Source organism: Odocoileus virginianus, chromosome 6, assembly GCF_023699985.2.
Source record: "Odocoileus virginianus isolate 20LAN1187 ecotype Illinois chromosome 6, Ovbor_1.2, whole genome shotgun sequence".
Taxonomy (NCBI): Eukaryota; Metazoa; Chordata; class Mammalia; order Artiodactyla; family Cervidae; genus Odocoileus; species Odocoileus virginianus.
This window is the reverse complement of record NC_069679.1, coordinates 46445017-46467247: the sequence shown is the minus strand read 5'-3', so window position 1 is coordinate 46467247 and position 22231 is coordinate 46445017. Positions and strand designations below refer to the sequence as shown.

Here is a 22231-nt window from a genome sequence, read left to right as displayed (position 1 = left end):
TAAATAAGCGGGGTGACAGTATATAGCCTTGACATACTACTTTCCCAATTTAATACCAGTCTGTTGTTTCATGTCCGGTTCTAACTGTTGCTTATTGACTGGCATCCAGATTTCTCAGGAGGCAGGTTAGGTGATCTGATATTCCCATCTCTTGAAGAATTTTCCACAGTTGGTTGTGATCCACATAGTCAAAGTTTTTAGTGTAGTCAATGAAGCAGAAGTAGACGCTTTTCCGGAATTCTCTTGCTTTTTCTATGATCGAACAGATGTTGGCAACTTGATCTCTGGTTCCTCTGCCTTTTCTAAATCTAGCTTGAATATCTGGAAGCTCTCGGTTTAGGTGCTGTTGAAGCCTAGCTTGGAGAATTTTGAGCATTACTTCACTAGTGTGTGAGATGAGTGCAATTGTGCGATAGTTTGAACATTCTTTGGCATTTGCCTTTCTTTGGGACTGGACAGAAAACTGACCTTTTCCAGTCCTATGGCCACTGCTGAGTTTTCCAAATTTGCTGGCATATTGAGTGCAGCAGTTTAACAGCACTTTAACACTGCTAGTCTTCAGGTCATTCTGATGCACAACTGCTCTGTAAATAGTTATAATTGTGGTATGCCTGTGGGAAGAGTTGAGCACAGGGTCTTCCTCTTCTGCCATCTTGACCACACCCATCCAGATTATCTTGTGTTTTATAGCAAATATTTCAGGGCATTTCTGGCCATTTGTGCCATTAGGTTACATTTAAGGCTGATAGTTGCAGGAACAAGATTGCCAGGGAACTCTGTTTCCTGATATCAGAATAAGTAGACCAGGGATGGTGTGCAGCACTATTAAAAGTACAAAAAGTACTAGGCCAGATGCAGAAGAGTCCATGAAATAGGTAAGACAATTTATTACAAATAGCAGATGAATTTTCTTTGTTTAGGAATATGTCTTTGAAATTACAAAAACTACTAAGAAAATACTTGACCTCATAAATATTTGCTTTATAAGCAAATTTTACATTAAGTCATTCAGTACATAAACAAAGTCTAGTCTTCAAAGTGTTTGAGTTTATAAAACTATGAATACAGTGATGTGATTCCTGGGATTTGCTTTAAGACAATCCAATTCATTGGATGCAGTGTGATGTAGGTTAGAATGGGAGATAGAAATGTGACGACTATTTTGGAATTGGGTGATGAGTACATGGAGTACATGGGGGTTTATCCTAAAATTCTATCTAGTTTTGCACATGTTTAAATTTTTTATAAAAATGGGCAAAAGTATTTGACTCACCACCATCAAAGTCATCTCTTCCTTGAGGTCATCATAGCGTTCTTCCAAGCGACTAAACTCATTCAAAAGGTTCTGATATCTCAGCCTTTCATCATTAAGATCAAGTTCCAGTTGTTTTGTTTCTTCTACTAACTTCTTCTCCATAGTCTCTGAAAGAAGAGAGAGAGAAAAACACACCAAAGACGGCTTCACAAAGTGCAAGAATAAAAACATGGGCACTGGCTTGCAGTCATGGGAGGGGTTCTACTTTTAGCAGCACTATGATCTATGAAGAGTATCTTAGTGGAGGCAGGGAAAGAGAAAATATCATGACCAGAAAAGAAAATAATTTATTAATAACAACAATCATCTGTTGCGTTCTTCCATGAACAGAACTAGTTTATTCATTGGTTACAGCACATCCTTGATAACTTCCACTAGTCAGTGTATAGTAACTAGAAGTACATATTTTTTTACTCCAACAGTATTCTGTTTCAGGCTACTCATAAAATTCTTTTGTCCAAAAAGTTAGAGACATTCCTCAGGCCCCTAGGGGAACCGTGACTTATCAGAGGACCTAGCTGTCCGGCTCTCCAGAGCCTCTCCACTCACCTCTCAGTCCCTGGCTTCTGTCTTATGATTTCCCAATACTTCGAATGCCCTTGTCCTGTTACTCCTTCCATTCTATTCAGGTAAATTGCCACACCTGGTCCTCTGTAGTCGCCACTCCCATGTGCTGCTGAGGACTTGACTTTTCCATTTACTCACCTCATTCTACCCTCTCTATTGCTAGTGGCTGGCATGTAGATAGGACATCATTTGGAGACTGGAGACTATCCCCTGATTGCAGATCAAAGTATCAATTTAAAAAAGCCTTAAATCTCAGCCATGTGCTTTCTTTCAATGAGCTGAGTCAGCCACATTTATAAATACTGAGCTTCCTACCTCATATTTTGTGGCTATATCTTAATCTGTCCTGCCTGCTTCTGTTGCTGACCATTTCTTTATCTGTCAGCTCCATGAGGGCAAGGACTTCCAAGGGTCCTGTCATGACTGCCTCCACAGTGTTCCCCTGTCCTAGAGCTTTAATAATTTGCAAATAAATAAATGAAAGAATTTTTTCTTTCTATAACATTCTATAAGTTGCTTTTTATTCTCACAAGTTTGTGGGAAGCTGCCCAAGGCTACTAAGTTTCCTCTAGGCAAATCCACTGCTATTCGCTTTGTTCTCTTTAGTATCAAATAACATTTCCTATTTTCCTAGAAGAATTCTCATCATTCTGGATTTTTCCACTATATTCTGCATCCTGGCAACCTTCTTTCCATGTCATCAATGACTGTTTTCTCCTTCCGTTTTAACTTTCTTTTATGACTCTCTTTCTTCACCTTATCCTTTTTTATGATTATCCTATAAATTCTAGACTTTCTTCTCTTTTCTATACAGTATTCACTTTAATTGGGAAGAAGGGTATGGTGTGGGGAAAACCCCGAGGGGTCTCTCTTTAATCTCAATTTGCTTTCAGATCATCTCTATCTGGAGACCCTAGCTAACATCCAAATTTTAATTGATTTGTCTCATAAACAGAGACTAGTTTTCCTCAATTTCCTCATTACTAATAACACATTATTGTTTTGATAACTCATTGCAACACTTTAGAAAATTTTTGATCTTCTTTTGAATACCATATCAAAAATGATAATAATCTGTTAATTCTTTTCATATATTTTCACTCTAACATACCTCTTCCTTTTTTATTTCTACCACCAATTGCCATAGCTTAGATACACATCTTCTTATCTCATGTTTCTGTATGTGTGAATTTCTTGTAAATTATCACCATTTTAATTTATCCTACCAACAGCAAATAAATGTCTATCTCTAGTCAGTGTCTTTTTTTTTTTTAAGACGACAAAGAGTGGGTGATCTTAAGAAATTAGTATTCATTCATTTAGCAAAATCAATAATATACACAGATACATATACTCCTATAATGTACATATTAGCTCAACAATTTGTCCTAAATCAAGAGGACTCCTATAAGCTATAAATCATACATACAATTTTTTTTAAGTTATATACGATATTGACTAAGCATGAATTCATATTTGTACATAGGGAGATCAGATTTATAAATTCACCAACTAATTCAACCAAATATTTAGAGTGCCTGCCTCTGGAACTCTGAAAACTTATTGATGCCAGCCTAAATAAGCAAAGTTGTAACTTATAAACCCTTGGTCTCAGGTTGTTTGGAGTGCAGTAGGCTGGGCCCACGTGAGCCTTACCTGTCATCTCCTTAGCCTGCTCCACGATACGGTGATTGAGGGTCTCCTTTTCCTGCTTCAGCAAAGTATTTTCTTCCTTCAGATTTGACACCAGCTATAAAATGAAACAATAAACTGATACGGCTGCAACAGACAGAGGAAACCCGATACTGAATACAAAGACCACACAGTAGTCACTCCTTACTTCCATGTCTCACTGTCTCTCTTCTTTGCTGAGTTATATTGTCATCCTTGAAACTTGGTTCAAGCATTACCCCCCAGAAAGCTTTCCCAGAAACTCCTTCCAATTATATATCTCTCCATTGGACTGCTACAGAACCCTGTATATGCCTCTTTATAGCCCTTATAAATGATTTACTTTTACTTCCCTGATTGACTAGAAATTACTGGAGGACAAAGATGATTTGCTGTTGTTGTTTTACTTTGTACCTTGAGCATTTACCAATTGCCGGACACCTAGTAAGCATTTGCTCTTAAAGTAATGATAACACCTTTTCACCCCAACAGCCTAACACAATGCTTATGTGTACCCAAGATTCAACAGAGAGATAACAGAGGACAAGAAAAGTATGATATTCACTGAAGACCTTCCAAAGCTCCCTGCTCTCTGTCTTGAGAATTTTACTTTCATCTCCTTTTAAGAGTTTTGCAAGGTTGTAAACTTTCATTCCACATTTAAGCATTGGCTTTACAACTATGTGACTATAACTAATGTCATAGAACTTTACACTCAAAACAATTAAAATGGTAAATTTAAAGTTACATATAAGCATATTTTACCACAATAAAAAAAATGTTGACCTTTTAACTTTCTGGTTCCTGGTTGGATAAGGATTCTCAGGAAGCAAAAATCAAAACCAAAGGTAACTTTGCAAAGTTGATAATTTATATAGTTTAGCTTTGTAACAGAATGTGTGCTGAAGTGAAACCTGAATAAGTGAAATGTGAATTCCTTTCTCTAAGAGTAAGTTCACAGAACTCTTAAAGGAACAGCTTTAGTAATAAAGAGAACATATGAAGAGTTCAGCGATAGAGATAATGGGCTGTGACAAAGGATCCCTGAAGAACAGAGAACTGAAGTTACAGCACTGAGCCACGGCAGACATCAGGCCAGGAGGTGCTCTTTCTGATCGTCCAGTCTCTTCCTTCTGCCCTGAGAAGGTGTGCTCTCAGTACAAAGGCTGGCTTCTTTGGGTGCTCTGGAGAGAAGCCGCTCTTTGTCAGGGGTATGCAACCAATCACCTGTGGTGCTTTTCCAAAATAAATGTGTCCGACCTACACTCCCAGAGCCTGGGCAGGTATCTTTTTAAAAACTCTCCAGCCAATTCTGATACACATTCCTGGTTAAGAAGCACAGTTCTCTGGACCTTCTAGGCTCCTTGATCAGGCTGACTGGCAGTGCAGCTTTCCTCAAGGCTAGCTCTTGCAGGGAAATGCTTTCATTCCTCATTACCACACTCCATCTAAAAGAATTAATGGTAGTGCATATAGACATCCCTGCGAAAGCCACAGATAATAAAGCAAGAAGAAAGGAGAAATCTGAATATGTTTGGGTATACTATTCTATCTAACTAGGAAGGTATACATTTGACTGTGAAAAGGAAGAGAATACCCCTACCAAGTTAATACTCTATAGTTTCTAAGGAATTTTGGAAGCTTTCAGGGACTCAGGAAATGGGGAAAAAAAGAGATTGAGAAAGACAGAAAATGAGAAAGACAGATCCTAAACCTCAAGAGTATCTCACTGGATATATATTCAATAGAACAAGCCTGCCATGTCAAAGTAACATATATTAATGGTGGTTTAGTCGCTAAGTCGTGTCCAACTCTTGTGACCTCAGGAGTTATAGCCTGCTAAGTTCCTCTTTCCATGATTTTCCAGGCAAGAATACTGAAGAATAGTACTGAATCCTTCTCCAGGGGATGTTCCTGACCCAGGGATTGAACCCAGGTCTCCTGCACTGTAGGCAGATTCTTTATGGACTAGGCTACCAGTGAAACTGTTTCCAGACACAAAGTCAAGATCTGTTGAAGATATAGACGGGTTTATTTTAATCAGGATCCTGAATATCATGGAAGGATTGTCATCTTATTAGTGACAGTCTCTTACCTGAACTGTCTAAGCTCCTTCAGAGGTTCTTACTGCATAAGCTGCTGTTAAAGTTCAGAAGTAGTTACAGCCAACAGAGTCAACTCTGTTTTCATTTAAAGATGGTAATACTAGTAGGATCTCTAAAAATCTATTACTTTTTCCCAGTAAGCCTTATGTTGAGGTATTTTTTCTTATGTTGAAACAATACTCCTCATTACTTCTTGAGAGCCTTCATGTTTTCTATGTTTAATAAAGTTTTGATATAAGTTAACACAAATTTGTAGTGTGGAAACATCTGTCAATCTGTAAGCAGTTTTGTTGTTATTTTTTGTATAGCAGTTCTTGACTATGGCCAGTGTGCAGACATTTGGATTTCTGGTGGACTTCTCAAAATAACCTTAATGTAGATTTCCATAAAAATTCCTACTAGCTACTGACAGATTATTGTTTAATTTACTTCTTAATCACCTTAAACTGGCTGACTCCACACAGATCTATACCTTCAACAAAAAGAGTGTATAGTAGGTACTTGGCCATCAATTTTCTTCTTATAACACTGCTTTCCTTCTATTCTTAGTAGAGTAAAACATTCTACTAAAAGACCTATAGCTACTCATCCAGCATATGAAAGAACTCCTTGGGGAAAAACACTAATAATGAACAGTCAACTGACCGAAAGGTGTGTTTTACTTTCAACTGAGGCCTACATTGAGCTACAATGGCCAACCAAGTCAATATGGCAGCACATCTCCTTTGTGAAAGGAATAGATGAGGAGATGAACATTAGTTCCCACCTGCTCAGTTTCTTGTTTGTATCTATCAGCACGTTCCTCAATGGATTTTTTCTCAGACTGAGTTTGTTCCAGGTCTTTCCTTAGCTTGGCAATTTCTTCCTGCAGACTGAGGACCCGTCCAGTAGCAATCTTAGCCTCTTCTTCACTTAGCTGAAGACGTTCTAAATCACTTCGTAATTTCTCAGTCTCCGAGTTGTATATTCCTTCCAGATTGGTCAGTTTCTCCATGAGGCATTTGTAGTCTTTGTTCTGTAAACACACACATGAGTGACAGTAAATATACATACCATGAAATGTACTTAGTGAGAAAACCATGCCTATTCATCATATTCATGCTATATCATTGCAGCACTGATATAGCCTCTAACCAAAATACTAGTGACATTTAAAGTAACACAATCAGTACCCTCTTAGTAATACAAAAAGAGAACAGACACAATTATTTATGTTTTATGTGAGATGAGCAACATAGATGTGATTCTCTCATAGTCACAAGGAGAGTTACCATACTAAATTCTCTTCCCTGCTTCTCAATCCAGGAATAGGAAAATCTAGATTTGTTTTTAAAAACAAATCAGTGTGCTACTAAAAGCCATATGCTGGTTAGTGACGTATAGGAATGATAAAATGGCCTCAAAATCATGTCTTACAAACCTCTTTGTTTAACATCTGGAAACACCTCCCATTCAGAAAACCTTTCTGATGAATTTTATTTCATTCTTTTTTGTGTTTTTCTTTGTCATCATTAGTATTTATATGTCACTAACTACATATATAATTTGCAGGTGCTAAAATATTACTTGGTAATAACTATCTGTAAGAAATCAACTGTTATCTCTGCAAATAGACTGCAGATTCCTCAGAAGCATGGACATCTTCCTGCTTCTTTGGCCATCTCAGTGCTAAACAACTAATCTACAAAAGAACAATATACTACACACAACTGAATGATAATGATGAAAGAGCTGTGTAAAATATAAAGTACAATATGACTCTCAGTCCTAACCTTTTGGATTACTAGCAAACCTGTCTGTGTTCTCAAAAACAATTTCCTGCCTTGGTTCTTGCAGTTATAATCTTACCTATGAGCTTGTCATGATTTCCATGCTCATTAATGTCACTACTGTCTTACTATTTTTTGCTGAGACTGAGAGGTAAAGTCAAGAGGAGACAATGCTGAAGATAATCCCAGTGTATTTCATTGGGCATGCTGCACTTTTAGGGCTGCTGTTCAAAACACACCTGCTCATCAACTTTGCGTTGCAGCTGCATGATCTTGTTCTCCATGCCGATGTGGAGCTTCTTATAGCGCTCCACGGAGCGGGCCTCGATCTTAAGTTTCTTCAGCTCGCGCTTGGCCATCATCCGTCGGAAGCAGCACTGAAGGTAGATGATGGCGTGAATGCTCCTCCTGTAGTAGGTGCGAGCCAGCCAGCCACGGACCCACTTCTGAATGATGACTGCTTTGTGCTCACGGAGTATCTGGAGAGAAGGGTAGGTGCAAATAATGTCAGACCCTGGATTACACTCAATGTTTAAGTCTATCACCCTATGGATGCAGGCTGAGAACCACACATTAACTAAAGGGAAAGACATTAGAAAAGCTGAAGTAACAATGTATTACACGAGTGTACTTATCACAAATAAATGGAGGCACAAATTATTTTAAAAGATGATTGAAATGTAATCTTTAAAAGGCAATTTGAGAAACATATGTAAAACATGTATTATATCGACATGTCATATGTGGGATTACATGTCTATGTATGATGATAAACAGAGTATACACATAAGAGCCATCAAAATTAAACACCCCAGATTATTAAATAGAAAACTAATCTAAAAAGAAAGAAAAATGCATTAGGTTTCTTATGACTACATGATTTCTAAAAGCAACCAGTTATCCTTCAGACACTAAACAGAACATGATACCCTGTGAATTATGTGCTAGTAAAATAGATTTATCCACTACCCTTACTGCTGGTTTCATGTCACTGTGCATTAGGTCTCTGCTTGAGGACATAGGGTATGTTTGGTAAGCAGGCTATAGAAGCCAACACTTGGGGGTACTGCAAAGTTTATTATTAATTTATTGATTTTTCCCCCCGAAACAAAAAAATGATTCTCTCATTTGCCATTTTTGAGGAATACCACTCTAGTGAGGATTTCCAATTGCTTTACAAATGTAGCACAAATCCACTCATGGGGTTCAAAGGTAATAGGAACAGAACTTTAACAGGAAAGCTAAAAGAAAGATAAAGTAAACAAATCTTAATTTTATATTGTGTTTTCTTAAAAAAAAGATATTCCCCTAAACTTATAAACACTCATTCATCCTTATGAGATAAATCTCTTGTCACTAATGACCATCAAGCAGAGATTGTGCAAACAATTTCCAGGAATGATAGGGAAATTCTTAAATTTTAGGAAGGGTTGAACTAGCAAGACTTTGAGGTCCTTTCAAAACTATGATTTGATAAGATGGCAAATAGATGGGGAAACAGTGGCTGACTTTATTTTTTTGGGCTCCAAAATCACTGCAGATAGTGATTGCAGCCATGAAATTAAAAGATGCTTACTCCTTGGAAGGAAAGTTATGACCAACCTAGACAGCATATTAAAAAGCAGAGACATTACTTTGTCAACCAAGGTCCGTCTAGTCAAGGTTATGGTTTTTCCAGTGGTCATGTATGGATGTGAGAGTTGGACTATAAAGAAAGCTGAGTGCTGAAGAATTGATGGCTTCTGAACTGTGGTGTTGGAGAAAACTCGTGAGAGTCCCTTGGACTGCAAGGAGATCCAACCAGTCCATCCTAAAGGAGATCAGTCCTGGGTATTCATTGGAAGGACTGATGTTGAAGCTGAAACTCCAATACTTTGGCCACCTGATGTGGAGAGCTGACTCATTTGAAAAGACCCTAATGCTGGGAAAGATTGAGGGCAAGAGAAGGGGACGACAGAGGATGAGATGGTTGGATGGCATCACCGACTCAATAGGACATGGGTTTGGGTGGACTCCGGGAATTGGTGATGGACAGGGAGGCCTGGCATGCTATGGTTCATGGGGTCGCAAAGAGTTGGACATGACTGAGTGACTGAACTGAACTGAACTTGTGTGATATGAATGTTACAATGTATTCACTTAAGTACTCACTAGTGATTATGATAAAGGGATACAATATATCTTTTATGAAACTTTTTTTAAATATAAAAAATCTCTGAAACCATCTATTCAGATAATAGCAATTTGGTAAGATCATTGAAAAAACAGTTCTTATTTTTAGGTTATGTAGCTGAGAAAAATAATGAAATCATATGCCATCCCAGATGATATGAAAGAAATAAGTGGTTGTATTTAAAGTCATCAAATATAAAATAAACATGGGTTTCCCTGGTGGCTCCATGGTAAAGAATCAGCCTGCTAAGCAGGAGATGTGGGTTCGATCCCCGTGTCAGGAAGATCCTTTGGCGAAGGAAATGGCAACCCATTCCAATATTATTGCCTGAAAATTCCCCTGGACAGAAGAGCCTTGCAGGCTACAGTCCATGGGGTCCCAAAAGGGGTCAGACATAACTTAGCAACTAAACAACAACAAAATAAACATAGGTGTTTCAGAGACCTATATAGTGTCTTCAGCTAACTCAAGACTACCCCTTTGGGCTGTTTTCCTAATGCCAAGGTAGCCTTCAGTTCCCACTAAGTGCAGTCACCATGCATCATGCTACAGTGGGGCAGGGCATCCTGTGATCTCACTCAACATCAGAATCCTGAGGGAAGCCCCTGTCTATCTGGATGACTAGTGACAAACTGGGTAAAACTCAGTGATGGCAAACTGAAGGCTTTCAGAATTAAAAAAAAAAACCTCAAGCAGCACACAGTGGCAAAGCTATTAATGCCAATGTTCCTATTCAATTTCCTTCTCCCCCATGTAACTTCAGACATTGGTCCATTTCTGTAATTTCAGCCAAATGGAAACAGTATATAATTAGAACTTCCATTCTCAATCTCAATTCCATTGATGAGTCAGAGACATTAAGTAACACTTGCTTCCACTTTAGGACCTCCCAAAGCTGGAGAAGGGGAGGCTGAGATTGGAATCACAGCTATCACTGGCCTATACATGAACTAGTCTAAGCTGGTACCCTAACTAGGTCCAGTCACAGTGGGAGCTAAGCTGGCTAGAGACTTCAACTGCTAACCAATAGCCTCAAATCCCAGTTTAGATGTTCCCAAAAAGAGTACTGAGGAAAACAGGAGAGTAACCGGTTTGGCATTTAATAGGTCAAGTTTAATAAGGCTTTACATTCCCTTGAAAGCTCATGCTTGAAAAGAAGGAACACTTAACCATAAAGCAGGAATGGGCAGAAAGACCTGGAGAAACTGTCTTCAAATTTTCTTCAAAGCACAGCTATTTAAATATGCTCATTCAACCCTCATTAGCTTTCCATTTTCCTTTGTTGTCTAAAATTAATTTAAATTAAGAAAGTAAAATAAACACATGAATAGTGTCCAGGTTCCAGTATGCCCACATACTGCCTATGATTAGAGAAATGTCCTATATCACTCAACTGACTCTCCTTCTAACAGTGCCCAAAGGGCTCCAAGATCTAGACTGTTCAGTTCAGTTCAGTCGCTCAGTCGTGTCTGACTCTTTGTGAGCCCATGGACTGCAGCACAGCAGGCCTCCCTGTCCATCACCAACTCCCAGAGTTTACTCAAACTCATGTCCATTGAGTCTGTGATGCCATCCAACTATCCCATCCTCTGTCATCCCCTTCTCCTCCCGCCCTCAATCTTTCCCAGCATCAGGGTATTTCTGGCTTATTAGGAATATGTTCTAAAGAACAGGCTCCAGACTAAACTACAAAGCTACAGTCATCAAGACAGTATGGTACTGGCACAAAAACAGAAATATAGACCAATGGAACAAGATAGGAAGCCCAGAGATAAACCCACATACCTACGGGTACCTTAATTTTGACAAAGGAGGCAAGAATATACAATGGGGCAAAGATAGCATCTTCAATAAGTGGTGCTGGGAAAACTGGACAGCTATGAGTGAAAGAATGAAACTAGAACACTTCCTAACACCATACACCAAGATAAAATCAAAATGGATTAAATACCTAAAGGTAAGACCAGAAACTATAAGACTGTTAGAGGAAAACATAGAACACTCCATGACATAAATCACAGCAAGATCCTCTATGACCCATCTCCTAGAGTAATAGAGATAAAAACAAAAATAAACAAGTGGGGCCTAATTAAACTTAAAAGCTCTTGCACAGCAAAGGAAACTATAAGCAAGAAGAAAAAACAACCCTCAGAATGGGAAAAAAAAATAATAGGAAATGACAACTAACAAAGGGTTAATTTAAAAAATATACAAGTAGTTCACATAAGTCAATACCGGAAAAACAAACACCCCAATCAAAAAGCAGGAAAAAGATCTAAACAGACATTTCTTCAAAGAAGACACACAGATGGCTAACAAACACATGAAAAGATATTCAACATCGCTCATTATTAGAGAAATGCAAATCAAAACTACAATGAGATATTACCTCACACAGGTTAGAATGGTCATCATTAAAAAGTCTACAAACAATAAATTCTGGAGAGGGTGCTGGAGAATGTGGAGAGAAAAGGGAACCCTCTTGCACTTCTGGTGGGAATGTAAACTGATACAGTCACAATGGAAGATGGTATGGAGATTCCTTAAAAAACTAGGAATAAAACCACCATATGCCCCAGCAATCCCACTACTAGGCATATACCGTGAGGAAACCAAAGTTGAAAAAGACACATGTACCCCAATGTTCACTGCAGCACTATTTACAATAGCTAGAACATGGAAGCAATCTATATATACGTCCATCAACAGATGAATGGATAAAGAAGCTGTGGCACATACATACAATGGAATACTACTCAGCCATGAAAAGGAACACATTTCAGTCAGTTCTAATAAGGTGGATGAACCTAAAGAACAGACTCAAAACCTTGCTGAAATAAAAAAGAGAAAAAATGTTTATCGACCAGACCATATATTGTTAGAGGTGATGATTAGGTAAGACTAATCTGGTGATCCACTATCTCTAGTCATAATGATTAGTGCTAGACATAAATTAATGCTTTATGATATTACTTGTCAAATATTTCTATAGCACCATACTCCAGTTAATACAACTTTAACTACATTGATATTACATTTGGTTTCACTTTATCATGGTAAGTTCTTCCAAATTTGTTTCATTCTTAATCATCTGTTCATTTGTCATATACTTTACCTATTCAAAGCTCACCATAATTAGCTGAATAAAGACCCCTAGATTCCTCCATGAATCTGCAAATGTTACTTTATTTGGGGAAAGGGTCTTTGAAGGTATAATTACGTTAGGGATCTTGAGATGGAGAGATTATCCTGGATTATCTAGGTGGAGCCCAAATCCATCATAAGTGTTCTCACAAGAGACAGACAAAAGGAAGTAAAGTTAGACACAGAGAGAAGATGTGAATGAAGATGGAGACAGGGCTTGGAGTGATATGGGCACAAAAGTATAAGGAATCCTGGTGGCCTCCAGCACTAGAAGAGGCAAGAAATGGGTCCCCTCCCCATAGCTTCTGGAGGGAGTGTAGCTCTGCTGACATCTTGTTTTCTCAGTTCTTGCCTCTAGAACTGTGAGAAAGTTCAATGAGAAATTTCTCTTGTTTCCAGCTACCAAGTTGGTGGTAATGTATTACAGCAGCCACAGGAAACTAAAATGTCACTTTTCCCCCTCCCAAATTACATACACAAAGGGAATAAAAAGGTAAGCTTTCTTTTTCCAAGTCATGTTAATAAATAAATAAATATGTACTTATTATTTAATATTTAAAAATGTATTTCAATTGTTGGTTGAAAAGGAAAGTGAAAGGCGCTCAGTCATGTCTGACTTTTTGTGAGCCCATGGACTATACAGTCCATGGAATTCTCCAGGCCAGAATACTGGAGTGGGTAGTCTTTCCCTTCTTCAGGGATCAAACCCAGGTCTCCCGCATTGCAGGTGAATTCTTTACCAGCTGAGCCACAAGAGAAGCCCAAGAGTATTGGAGTGGGTAGCCTATCCCTTCTCCAGGGGATCTTCCTTGTCTCCATACAAGTCCTACATTCATAGGAGGACCCGTGGCACTTTGTACAGACGTGGAATTTGATTAATGTTAATGGGATGAATAAAAAAGTTGAAAACAATGCCTCACCTTGTGATACCTATTTCTGGCCAAGTAGCCTCGCAAATAAGACTGAAGGACAATCGTGGCAGTCCGCGTGATCTTGTATCTCCGGCGAGCTACATACATGCGCCAGTACTTCTGGATGATAGTGGCGGCCTTGGTTCTGCGCAGGAACTTAGCATAGCTGGTAGAGAAAGAGTGGCGAGTTGTCAGTAGTCAGAAAAACCCAGGAACACATTTTGTAGAGGATGAAAGCACCAATATCTTGGCATAATAAGTAGTACTTTCATTGATTATTCTAATAACCTACATGTTAAATCAACATTTATATTTCTTATATTTGTAGTTATTTTATGATCCCCAAGTATCTGTCCATCTGTTATCTCAAATGAGCCTTACCTAACCCTAAAATGTGGGCTGTCCCATATTACTTGATTTTACAAGAAGCTAAAGGTCATAAAGGTTCATTCCTCTTAGGACTGTGCTCATTACCCCAGGTTATGTTCCCCTTACACAGCAGACCAGTTCACACAATAATACCATACCTACTTAGCCCCAGCTTCCTGAGCTCTATCCATTGCTAATGCATGATGTTTTTCCTCAATCTATTTACTTGGGCATAAGTTCTTTATCATTGATTCATGTCTTCTGATAGCTCTAAATTAAAATTATCCTAATATGTAATCGCATGTAAGTTAATTCTTTTCTACAGTTCTCAGCTTATTGCTCCTAAAAACACCTCAATGGAATCATTCTTAACAGGTTATATTCATGATTGCCCTAATTTACAGATGATTTCTTCAAGTCCATTAAAAGTGAAAGAGAAAGTCACTTAGTGTCTGACTCTTTGCAACCCCATGGACTATACAGTCCATGGAATTCTCCAGGCCAGAATACTGGAGTGGGTAGCCCTTCCCTTCTCCAGCAGATTTCCCAACCCAGGGATTGAACCTAGGTCTCCCACACTGCAGGCAGATTCTTTACCAGCTAGCCACCAGGGAAGCCCAATATAAATGTATAAAAAATAAATACTGAGGACATGAGTAGGCAGTAATTTGTATTTTTTTTTTTTGAGGTTCAATCTGATTCATAAAGGTGAGTGAAATTCTATTCTATTTAACTGTCTTATGAGTTAATTACTTGGAACTAAGAAAAGGTAAGGTGTTGCCTTGAGTGGATGTGACAATTGGACTTTAAAGAAAGCTGAGTGCCGAAGAACTGATGCTTTTGAACTGTGGTGTTGGAGAAGACTCTTGAGAGTCCCGTGGACTGCAAGGAGATTAAACCAGTCCATCCAAAAGGAGATCAGTCCTGAGTGTTCATTGGAAGGACTGATGTTGAAGCTGAAACTCCAATACATTGGCCACCTGATGCAAAGAGTTGACTGATTTGAAAAGACCCTGATGCTGGGAAAGATTGAAGGCAGGAGGAAAAGGAGATGACAGAGGATGAGATGGTTGGATGGCATCACTGACTCAATGGCCATGAGTTTGGGTAAACTCTGGGAGTTGGTGATGGACAGGGAGGCCTGGTGTGCTGCAGTCCATGGGGTTGGAAAGACACGACTGAGTGACTGAACTGAACTGCCTTGAGTGGTAGGGTGACCATCCCACCCCAAACTATCCTAGCTTAGACAATAAATCAGATGCACTCTTCAATCTCGGCTTTCCCTAACCCAGCGTGTACACGCCACCAGGACACCTACCATCGGGCCTGGTAGCCTCGCACGTATCTCTGCACAGTGATGGCAGCCTTGCGCATGCGCAGGTACTTCTTCCGCAGCAGCCACCCTCGGATCGTCTTCTGGATCCGGATGCAGGCAGCCCTCAGCTTGTCTGCCCTCAATTTTTCTAGATAGGCCACTTGACCAGCCCGGAAAAAGATCTTTGTCTTCCCAAACTGGTATTTGTCCTTGTCCTGTATTTGGAAGAAACTATATACTCAGAAGTAGAAATGATGACCAAATAAGTGAATTTTAAAGAGAAAAAAATATGTCTAAAAGCAGAATCAGTAAAGGGATGAAACTATTAGCTAAAACTTGGGCTACATCGCAAGTATCTAATGGAGCCAGCTTTTTGATCCTAGGCAAGTTGAGCGAATAGAAGGGACTTTAAGGAAAACTGCAGTTTAAGAGTTATTTTCCAGAATTAGTCTACCTGGAATTATTATCTGAGGCCCAAAACTTGGTTGTGGGTTATAGGCAGCTACTATTTGCTTGTTTGTATTTTAAATATCTCAAGGAAATGGAGATGCTGACACTCCCTCTGACTGACCCGGACTGTAAGGATTACATCGGGCTGTGAGTTCCATGAGAAAGCTGAAGGGACAAAAACACCAGTGTGAAGAAAAAGGCAGGAAGTAATACATACAAAATAAAAACAAAAAGATAAAAAATGCTGCATATTCATGTTAAGAGTTAAGTTTCTCAACAGTTATCTCTTGTTTTAATCAATAGTAAATCCGTCTGCAAATTTCAAAAATATAATCATTTATTATGCTCACTGACTTCTGATTATAAGCAAAGTTGAGCAGTAAACACAGATAGATAGGCATGCTATTTTTGGTCTATTACATTCTGACCCAACGTATCTAAAAGCATGTGATTAATTAAGCATCTCACATCGAAAGAGTAGAGTTTATTTGCAACAATCAAAATTGTGATCTGAAGTTCGAAGTGAAAACAGAGAAAATAACTTTTCACTGTAAGCTAATATTTTCTATCTTGTACATGAAAAGAGAAAATAGGAAATCACATACATCTAAAACTATTTTAGTTTAAATCAATAAATGTTACAAAGGAAGCTAGCTGGAAAAGCTAGTAAGTGGTTCCCTCTCCCAGCCCCATCTCATCTCAGCTCCCCGTCTCCCTGATCCCCAAGTCTGCCCTCCTCTGCCCTGTGGTCCCCAAGCTCAGCTGGGAGAGGTCTGGGGGAGGAAGCTGGTGTGGATGACTCTCCCTACTTTCTGCTCTTGATTGCCTAGAAAGGACTTGGGCCAATTCAAAATGGACCCAATTCTTTTATACATCACCAGGAAAGTGGCCTAAGCTATTTCAAGGAAAAAAAAAAAATTATTACCAGAGAAGAGATATTACATCTAATTAGTAGCTAGTAATTATTACTAATTACTTCAAAGTGAGTTAATTCATCCAACCTAATGTCAAATAAGTGAAAATATAATATTCTTTAAAAGACATTTCATGAATCTTAAATTCTCCACAACATATATCAGTGGCTATCCAAGTGTAGTCCTCAAACCAGCATCAGCATCACTGGGAACTTGATAGAAATGCAAATTATTGGGCGCATCCCAGACGACCAAATCAGAAATTCTGGAGGTGGGGTCTGGCAATCTGTAGTGTAACAAGTCCTGTAGGTGACTCTGATGCATTCTAAAGTCTGCGAATGCCTTAGCTTGGTAGGCAAGACCCTTCAAACACCAACCCCCATTTCCTAACGAATTCCTTACTCCCCAGGCACCAAATTTTTATGCAAAAACAAAAATCCTACTGTACTCTTTTTTGAGAAAACTATGCTTTCCTGCTTCCATGTGCTTTGCACCCTATTAGGATAGTCTCCTTCCGGTTTTATAGTTTTACCCATTTTTCAGGGCCTGACTCAAAATACATATCTCCCATGAATTGTTCCTCCTTCCCACAGCAGAAGTGGCTTTGTCTTCCTCTGATTTCTTGTCTCATTCACTCAGCATTTCATAGACACTAAGGTATATTATACTTGTCTTTAAAATGCATTGATTTCGAAGACATAGTATATTACCGGAGTCTAAGACTTATTTTTTCTTAATCACACAGCATTTGGCCTGGTGTCTTTCATAATAAGTGGTAAATTTTTATTGAAAATGATCCAGTTCTAAAAAGAATGCATCTGAAGTCTGGGTTCAGGCCTCACCATCCTGTTTCTTGATACTGGGCTATTGTTCTCACTAGTCCTTCCATCGTAGAGACAGGGAGCCTTGAACTCCAAGACAGTGTGCCTCTCCACCCTCCCACTCCTGAATTCAGTGAATTAGTGGTATTTGGACACCCCTAGGACTTGTACAGGTTAAAATCACAAGGCTGTTGGCAAACATCTGTTCAGATACAGGTGAGTGAAAATCTTTCTTACCACTATCAGTTTCTCTAAAACATTCTTGCATGTTTGCTTTCTGTCACTTAGCACATCTTTTTGCTTCATTAGGACCCGATAGCGGCTGAAAAATTCTTGGTAAGTCCACCTATGAAAAGAAACTCATGTCAGCTTATCTAAAGGAGCAGGAACCTCCCCCATGAGGATCCCTTGTATTTGAAAACTGCCAGGCCCACCGAGAGGGGAAACCTGCTGCGCTGATCCGAATGGTTTCCAGGACACCGCATGCTCTCAGCTGCTGCACTGCCCTCTTCTCATCAAACCTATGAGTAAAGGTAGAAATCATTAGTACACAAAAAAATCTGGTTCTAGCCACAAACTACTGTCATTAATCTAGAGACTGAATTCTTTTGTAAAGAGCCAAATGAATAAATTAGGGAAAAAAAATTCAAATGTTGGAGTACTGATTCAAAATTGAAAACTCCATTTTGAGAGTGGGGAAGATCACTAGCAGTAAGAACATACACCAAAAACTCATAAGAAATACCACTGAGCTTATTTAAAAAGCCCAAGCTCCTCTGTACTGTGCGATGCTCATTACATGCCTTGGCCTGACTAGTTGGTCTCATAATTCCTTAGTTCACCAGACAGAGCTACCCCAGAATAAAGACTGGCCAGCTCTGGAGAATTCTTTAACAAGAAGAACAAATTAAATGTGCCCCAGTCGGTTTTTTGTTGTTGTTGTTGTTAATTACTGGTGTTCTAAAAGCCATTTAACTCAGTGTATACATACTAATCATTAACAGTGTCCATGTCAGTGAAAAATATTTTATATCTTACCTGCAGTTCACTCTAGATAAACAGCACCTTAATGTCAAATTGACACTAAAAAAGGAAATAGCAAGGCCTGCTTCTTACAGGATGATCACTCCCCTTGCTCCCTAGTTATGCCCTGAATGACCTATCTGAGGCTTCTGTGGTGCTATCTTCTTAGTGTTTTGTTGGTGATGGGAGATGGTGTTGGTTGATGCAAGGTAACTGGTCCTGGAGCTGTCCAGGAGAGTTGTCCAGGGCATGAAAGCTTCTTTCTGCTTCTCAGCTCCTCCAGAAAGGCTTCTTGGGAATGAGAAGAATACAACAGTCTTTGAGAAGTGCCCTGCAGTCTAAGGCAGCATCTCCAGCGGGCAGGAATGGCAGGGGCATAGGTGAAGGAGCACACACGCTGCAGAGTGGGAGTTTTTACAGTGTTTGGGAAGGTGCCTAATCTTTGACCCACAAATTCCTGTTCAAGCAATACAGCAGTCTAAGGAGATATTCAGGCAGGCAAATATACAGAAATGTCTGGCAAAAGATGTTAGTCATAGCCAAGGAATAACCCGAATGACCATCAACAGGGAATAACTTAAATGAGTGACGGTATATCTCTAAAATGGGATATGATGTAGCCATTAAAATGGTGATAACAACTTGTATTTATGAACATGGAAAACAGTCACAATTTATTAAGTTGAAAATGAAGTAAAACTGCAATTACAGCATGATTCCTTCTCTTTTATTAACATCTCTCTCTTTCTCACAGATACACACACAGAGCAGGGAAGGACTGATGAAGAAGGATCTATGCCAGTTAATACTTATTACCTCTCTAGGTATAATGAAATGCTTTTTCATTTACTTTTATACTATTCTATATTTCCTGAAAATTGTTTTTACAGTGTGCATGCATTACTTTCAAAATTAGAGAAATGTTTCTGTTTTGAAAAAACTTCCTCTCACATATGATATCGATGGAGGACAAGATACGTGGTAAAAAGCAGACTCCTCTGATGCTTTCAACAGTTGAAAAGCATCAGGGATGATTGCGAGCCTTTGCTAAAGCAATCTTATCTCACCCAGCTCCGGTTTTAACTGAAGCTCAAATTAACCAAAAAGGTCTTAAACTGAAGTAAATTCAAAATAGAAAGTAGAACTAGAAATATGTGGTTGACCTCAAATGTTTAAAATTGTCAGAAAGCCAGCTGCTAATTTGTTCTCACATTTTTTTTTTTTTTCCGGTCTACACTGCATGGCCTGTGGATCTTAGTTCCCTGACCAAGAACTGAATCCAGGCCCCAACAAGTGGGAGCGTGAAGTCTTGGCTACTGGATCACCAGGGAAGTCCCTGTTTTCAAACTCTTAAAAGAGAACAAAAACTGAAAAAAATTCGATTAACTAGTCATTTCCTTCTACAAGGGATGAAGATTCACCCACATATTTTTTTTCCCAGCTGCTCATTTGACAATCCTTATGAGATATGGATCCTTTAAAATTCAGCAGTTGAGAAATACTTACGTGAATGGGAACTTGAAGTCGTTAGGCTTGATACAGCGCACATAGTGAGGGGTAGTGGCATTCAGGGTCTCCATAAGCAGGTGGAGGGAGTTTCGGAACTGCATGAAAAAGAGCAGAAAGGCGCATCAAGGTTTGTCAAAGTCAAAGATGACATAAAACAACCTAAACTTTTCTTCTAATGGCACTAGTGGAGATGACTTAGCCACCTGTGAACCTGACCGGCCCCCAGCAGTGGAGCTGCTAGGGCTTTCGGTTCAAATTTCCTTAAACCCTACCATTCACATGCTTACTCTGCTCTGTGGGACATTCTTAATTTCCCCTCTCCCTCAGACCCTTTAAAATAGACTTTATTTTCTTAGAGTGGTTTAAGGTTTACCGCAAAGTCAGACAGAAAACAGTAACTTCCCACATACCATCTACCCTGGCACAGGCATGGCCTCCCCATTATCAACCTTCCCCATCACAGTGGTACATTTGTTACAGTTGATGAACCTATTTGGACACAGCATCATTATTATTATATTAGCGTTCACTCTTCCACACACATTTCCCCCCCACTTTTAATATAGATTTCTGTGGATTTCTGTTGTACACTCAAAACTTTGACTAAGAATACAACCTTGCTTTAAGGATATTAAGGTCATTTAATCATGTAGAGTGGGAATTTTGCTGTACAATACTGAAAAAAGTAGCAGATGGCTTCAACAAGGTACAGGAAATGAGGGGGAGAATCTGAGAGTGTACAGCCAGGCTGGGGTTACCTTTAGGGACATGGCATGAGGCTGAGGGCCGTGGGCCTGTGTCAGGCCCTGCTTCTTGTCTACTCAGGAAAACAAACTGACGAGCACGCAGTCTCCTGCCCAAGGCCCAAGCCCTTGCTCGGGCACAAAGCTTGTCTGTCATGTTTCCCGTGCCTCCCCCCCGCCACCCCTGGGTGCACAAGACACCAGAAGTGAGGGGCAGGGTTCCTGGGCTGTGGGAGTTGTACAGCTCCAGCGAGGAAACAGCCAGAGGCCAAAACAAAGGCAGCAGTGGTTTGTGAGGGAAAATGTGCACTAGAAGGATTAAAATGTAGAAAAAATGATTTGGGGCAAAGCTTCTACAGTCATGGGTCTACGATATGAGAGGAGAAGCATGGAAGTATGAAGGGACAGAGTTCCACATTCTCACAGGGAGCGCTCCAGCCTCTTGTCACCCGAGGAGCCCACCTGGCAGGCTGATGAAGGAAGACCTGAGGCCCCCGTCGAGTCAGAAGGGAAGCAGCAAGGCAGCGACGGCTCCCGGAACTCACCTGGTGCCCCACTGTTTTCTTGTGCTCTTTGGCCGTCTGGCCCGGTCTGCCTTTGGTGGGCTTTGAAGGAATGCGGGTGAGAGGCACGCGCCCTGAAGAGGTGGCTGAGGTTGGGCTGATGGCCTTCTCATCGTCTTGAAATAATTCTGGTAGCATCTTAAACTGAGTCAGAAATAGTAAAAGGAAATCACACTCTAAACCCAAACTCAAATGGAAATCTTTACAGAAACATTAGGATGCTTTGCAATCCATAGTGATTCCCTTCCTTAAGTAACTCCATTCAGAGTCGCATTCCAGAAATAATCAATATCTGTGGTAGGAGCCAAAAATATGAGCAGAAGGTGACATAAGTGCTACAGAAATATAGGTGGAAAATGCAATAATTCTACAACCTTTTCTGGGGAAAATGAAATCAAAACTGCTTTGCTGAGATCTGAAATCTTAATCCATGGGAAATGCCCATCGATTTTAAATTTTAAACATTTTACTGGTTTTAAATGACAATTATTTTATGAGCAAAAGACTAACTGAAAGTCCTATCTTATCACCTCAGTTCCACAAAATGGAACATCATCGTGCTTCATTTATCTACACACGAATTCAAATGGTTAGCATCAGCTAAAAAACATTACAATCGGGAAGGGTGTCAAGAACTAGTTCTACAATATAAGGTTTTAAAAAAATCATGAATTAATAGTAATTTTTAGAAAGTAGTTTGGATTATAGGAAAAAGAGTAAAGCTTTGCATTTGTTTTCAAAGGATTTATAACTTAACTGCATAATTCCTACAATCAATTTTGTGTTCTATCAGGATAACTAAATGAAAGACTATTAAAAGATCTGGTAGTTAATAAATGAATGGATAGTATAAGTTAAAGTGGTTAGGA

General features: G+C 39.4%; 1 protein-coding gene across 4 annotated transcripts in view; it reads right to left on the bottom strand.

The window, feature by feature from the left end:
* MYO5A (myosin VA) overlaps nt 1–22231 on the bottom strand; it is a 198522-nt gene that overhangs the window by 51371 nt on the left and 124920 nt on the right. For all 4 annotated transcript variants that reach the window (XM_070469262.1, XM_070469263.1, XM_070469264.1 and 1 more), the window contains exons 15-24: nt 21345–21506; nt 20054–20151; nt 17959–18045; nt 17762–17870; nt 15343–15554; nt 13665–13821; nt 7667–7906; nt 6425–6673; nt 3539–3632; nt 1274–1422 (exon numbers count right to left, since the gene is read on the bottom strand). In XM_070469262.1, coding sequence (XP_070325363.1) covers nt 1274–1422; nt 3539–3632; nt 6425–6673; nt 7667–7906; nt 13665–13821; nt 15343–15554; nt 17762–17870; nt 17959–18045; nt 20054–20151; nt 21345–21506 — 1557 coding nt within the window. The remainder of the gene's footprint in view (nt 1–1273; nt 1423–3538; nt 3633–6424; nt 6674–7666; nt 7907–13664; nt 13822–15342; nt 15555–17761; nt 17871–17958; nt 18046–20053; nt 20152–21344; nt 21507–22231) is intronic.